General features: G+C 38.2%; 1 protein-coding gene across 1 annotated transcript in view; it reads left to right on the top strand.

Moving 5' to 3' along the window:
* The window catches only part of GUCY2F (guanylate cyclase 2F, retinal), a 170,580-nt gene that overhangs the window by 48,631 nt on the left and 117,414 nt on the right, over positions 1 to 4,535 (top strand). The window contains exon 6 of the mRNA XM_007952598.1: positions 4,253 to 4,384. Within this exon, the coding sequence (XP_007950789.1) occupies positions 4,253 to 4,384 (132 nt within the window). The remainder of the gene's footprint in view (positions 1 to 4,252; positions 4,385 to 4,535) is intronic.

Raw genomic sequence — 4,535 nt, 5'->3', positions numbered from 1 at the left:
CAATCCCCATAATGTAAAGCTCTCTTCCCACTTCTTCCATGTGGTTAACTTTTCCCTGTGGCCCTTATTGCCTATTCATTCCTGTGCTCTGAGCTATCTCCCTGTGCAAATGCTTGGGATTACAGTCAAGTTAGGGAGACAAATGATACCACACAATGAGTGCATAGGCAGTATATTGCACAACAGAAGTTAGAAATACTGTAGGACTTCAGAGGAGGCAGATCAGTGGAGGAAGGCTGTTTGGAGAGTGTGGCACCAAAATTGGGTCTTAATGAAGGAAGGAAAGGATTTGTCCAAGTCACAGATCACAAACTATTTACTATTTTTGTTTGACCCTCACAGTTAAAAAAATAGTATCTAGAATTTAAAGATTGAGAGATTTCACATAAAAATCTGTGTTTCTGGCTTTGCTTTTAAATTTGAAAGATCTGTCAATGTAGTGTTCCATTGTGGCAATTGACTGGAACTCAGTAATATTTGCCCTTTTTGGAAGAGCATTTCATCCACAGTTTACCATACTTTCCATCACTCTCTCTTGTCTTATACGCAGCCTATTTCATCTGTTTAATATTTCCTGCCTGGCTCCCATGCATATTCTAGGCAGAGAAAACAGCAGAAACAGAAGCTTGGAGAAAAAGAACTCCACGTGTGGGGAAGACTTTTGCCAATGGTAGCTGGGAATGAAGGGATGTGTCTCCCTATGCCAATATATGTGGCCACAACAGGGACATTAGTCTCTACAAATTCCAATGGGTTGGTGGTGAGATGCAGGGAGAGGATTTACCCTTGCTACATCACAATACCGGATCTGAGAATTAATTTTTATCTCTGTTACCAACTTGGTCATTTAGCTAAATGTGACACTGAAAAGTATGTTTTAACTAATAGGCTGTGTGAGCATGGATTTACTGTATTTTTACTCAAATAACACACACATTCTACATTTATTTGCCAACTGCACCCCCCCATAAGGTATTTATTTTACTAAGTGCACTGTGCTAATTTTTTATAGCAACGTATAAAAAACAAATTGGAATAGCAAGTTTATGAAAATACAGGGGGCAAGATTATCTGTGTGAGAATATGGTCATACCCTACACAGTTGGAATCAAATACAATGTTCATCTATTTCATTTAATTCTCAATTGTAACCATGCCTCCTACTTGTTGAAATCATCAGATCCTTTTATAAGGCTGATATTATGTTCCTGGAAATGTGTTGCTGAAAGCCAAAACTATCACTGTAACTGAAAGCTAAATTCTACCCTCATGGCATAAAGAGTTACTGATATTAGTTTCCATTTTTTGAAGACACCAGACGACCCTAGAACTCATGGTGGTAGAATTATTCTGGATGTGCTATACCTACTATGCCCACCTCTAGCAAAATAATTAGACCCTGAGGTTTAAGCTCTGAAGCAACCCCATAATAACCCAAATGAAGAAAAAGAAACAAAGTATTTGACTCTGACAGCTATTTTATCCAGAAATGATCAGTAGTAAAAGCAGATGACTAAAAGTCATTGTCAAAATGCGGCAAAATATGGTAAAGTTTTAGTCAAAAATGATAAATCAGTTTTTAAAATCTTTTTTTTTTTGGTGAAATCCACGTTAAAATGTCAACTGCTTAAATATTTTTGATGTAAAGTAGCAAAACAATAAATGTAACTGAATTTTGTACTGAATTAGCCCTCTTTTTTTTTGTATAGGTCTTGCTGCCGTAGTCTAGTGAAGTCCGTAAAACTATCTATGCCTCCTCTTTTTGTACTGACCCATAAACTGTATTTGAGTGACTAAAGCATACCAGTTCTCACAAAATCACCATAAATAGCAGAGTAGCGCTACATTCAAATGAACAAAGTGCCTGGGGTTTTAGAGTCTTGATCATGATGATAGATCTTTTCTTTCACTTGTGCATAAATTTTGACGTAATGGGAGTGAAAAAAGTCATCACCACTTTTCACCATATGAGTGAGAAAAATGAACAGCAACAGGGATTGATAGCCTTATAGAGAATGTTGTTTATATTTTTACTATTTTGGCCCAGATGGAAAAGGATGGCATTACCCTAGAAGAACACTGCTCTTGGCCTCCAGATCCCTTTTGGCATTTGGCTTGTATCAGGAGTTTGGATGGGAAAAGGTAGGGAAAGCATACATTTTCCTTAATTGCTGTGTAGTCACACACTTGCAGCTGGCTGTGTCTAATCAGTCAAAAGCCAAGCCAAGAATTCCATCCAAATGGAATGTCTGAAAGTGTAAACTCTTCGTGAATATAAAATTAATGTAGTCTAGAAAAATTGGCAGGTCAGGAAAAGTCAGGATAGGAAAGGAAGTTTTTAGAAAAAAGTGAAGCTGGAGCCCAAATGTGTGTGGATTTTGGCAGATATTCTCGCTTTCTCCTTTGCCCTTCATGGAGAGGTCTATATCTCAACATATAGATCTAGGTGCTCCTGCTGAGATATGAAAATAAAAAATGAAAGAGAAGTAGATTCCTCCCTGGCCTTGCCCTGTTGGAGAGAGTGCAGGTTGAGGCAAAGGTTATGTGAAGAGTCAAGTCTTACATGTTGTCTGAATCTTGAGCTATTAAGATTTCAGCACATTGGGGGCTGGGTATAGCTTACCATTGACTTGGAAATTTGACTGTGATAGTCTTGGTGTATTGTGCATAATTCAGGGTTAAATCAACTAGTGATCTTCAGTTGACCGAAGACCATTAAGGATGGAGTGTTGGGAAGTACTTAAGATTTTTTTTTTTTTTATTGGCACTCAAGAGTGAAATAAAGTACAATGTGGTGGAAAGAACACAGAATCAGGAAATCTAACTCCTAGATTCTTGTTCCAGCCACTGTATCCCCCTCTAGGTCTCTGTTTCCTCATTGTGAAATGGTAGTGTTAGAGTTAAGGGCTGGACTGTTGTTGTTCGGTGCCACTGAGTCAATTTCTACTCATTATAACTCCATGTGACAGAGTAGAACTGCCCCATAGGGTTTTCTAGGCTATAATCCTTATGGAGGAAACCTGGTGGCACAGTGGTTAAGCTCTTGGGTGAGAACCAAAAAGTCAGTTGTTAGAACCCATTGTCTGCTCTGTGGGAGAAAGGTGTGACAAGCTTGGAAACTTTATGAAGCTCTATTCCATCCTACAGGCTCACTATTAGTTGGAATCGACTCAATGGCAATGGGTTAATCTTAACGGGAACGTATCACCAGGTCTTTCTCCCATGGAGTGCCTGGTGGTTTCAGACCACTGACATTTCTGTTAGCAGCTGAGCTCTTAACCATTGTGCCAAGAGAGCTCCTTAGGGCTGAGCTAGATGATAGCCAATGTAACTGCTAGCTTTGAATTGCTGTAATTATAAGAATGGTAGACTTGGAAACATAGAGAAGAATATGAGGAACACCATTTATTGATTTATTATTTCTTCATGTGAAACAAGTCTACTGGTTCAGTTGAAGATAAAGAAGCTCAATTTTTAAAGGCAAACACACATTGCAGATAACTCTTTCTCTTGTCATTAAACTGTGTAGTTCACAACCTTTCCTTACCGGACTATGTGCACAAGTTAGCAAATCAAAGAGTAGAGAATTTGGTCTACTTAAGCATCAGACTCATAAATCATGGGCAGATGATCTACTCACTGTCTAGCATCTTATTCCTTTCTGGGATACCTTCTGCCATTAATCTTGCAAGCACAAAGAAGGATGCCATTCAGAATGGTAAGTGAAAAGAGTCAGGCCTGAGAGTCAGGACATTGGGACTCTGTCCTCATTCTGGTATAGATTTTTTTTTTTCAAAATATTAGATTTTTATGAACAACACTTCTTTTAACTAAATAATTGACTAGCTGTATGGTATTGGGAAACTCATTTCACTTTTTTGGTCTTTGTTTCTCATATCTAAAATGAGGGTTTCAGACTAGATTATGACTGATGATCTTTCTTACTATCCAAATCTATGATTCTAATCATCCCTAGCAAGTAGAAGCACCTGAAAACCTTCACTTTTGTGCATATGTGTGGTATATGGGGGCAAAACAAGGTACCAACTCTGACCAAGGAAAAAAAGAGTATTGGGAGACAGGGAAAATTAATCAGTGTCATGTTTCTAGGATTCAGCTTTTACAGTTACTTTCTTAGGAATAAAAAGAAAAAAAAATCAGATAAGTATAGTATTTATACCATACATAACTCAATGATCTGTTCTAGATCAAGAGCATTTTGTTATAACCTTTGTTTCTCATCCTTTTACAGAGAGCAAGTCATGCCAGCGTAAGCTTCCAGATCACCTCAGAGGTCCAAAGTGGGAGGTCCCCAAGGCTCTCCTTTTCTTCAGGGAGTCTAACTCCAGCTACGTATGAAAACTCCAACATAGCAATTTATGAGGTAGGATATCTGTGGACTTCTCAGGCTTTAAAACAAGGTAGTAACTTAGGAATCAGTCTTGGGAAAAAATAATTGAGGTTTTTTGCAAGCCTTTACAGTTTCTATAGGAGTTTTGGTGGCTCAGTGGTTAAAGTATGGAGCTACTAATCGA

This window comes from Orycteropus afer, unplaced genomic scaffold (genome assembly GCF_000298275.1).
Source record: "Orycteropus afer afer isolate SDZICR_OR568_19922 unplaced genomic scaffold, OryAfe1.0 scaffold00352, whole genome shotgun sequence".
NCBI lineage: Eukaryota > Metazoa > Chordata > Mammalia > Tubulidentata > Orycteropodidae > Orycteropus > Orycteropus afer.
This window is presented reverse-complemented; position numbering and strand designations above follow the sequence as displayed.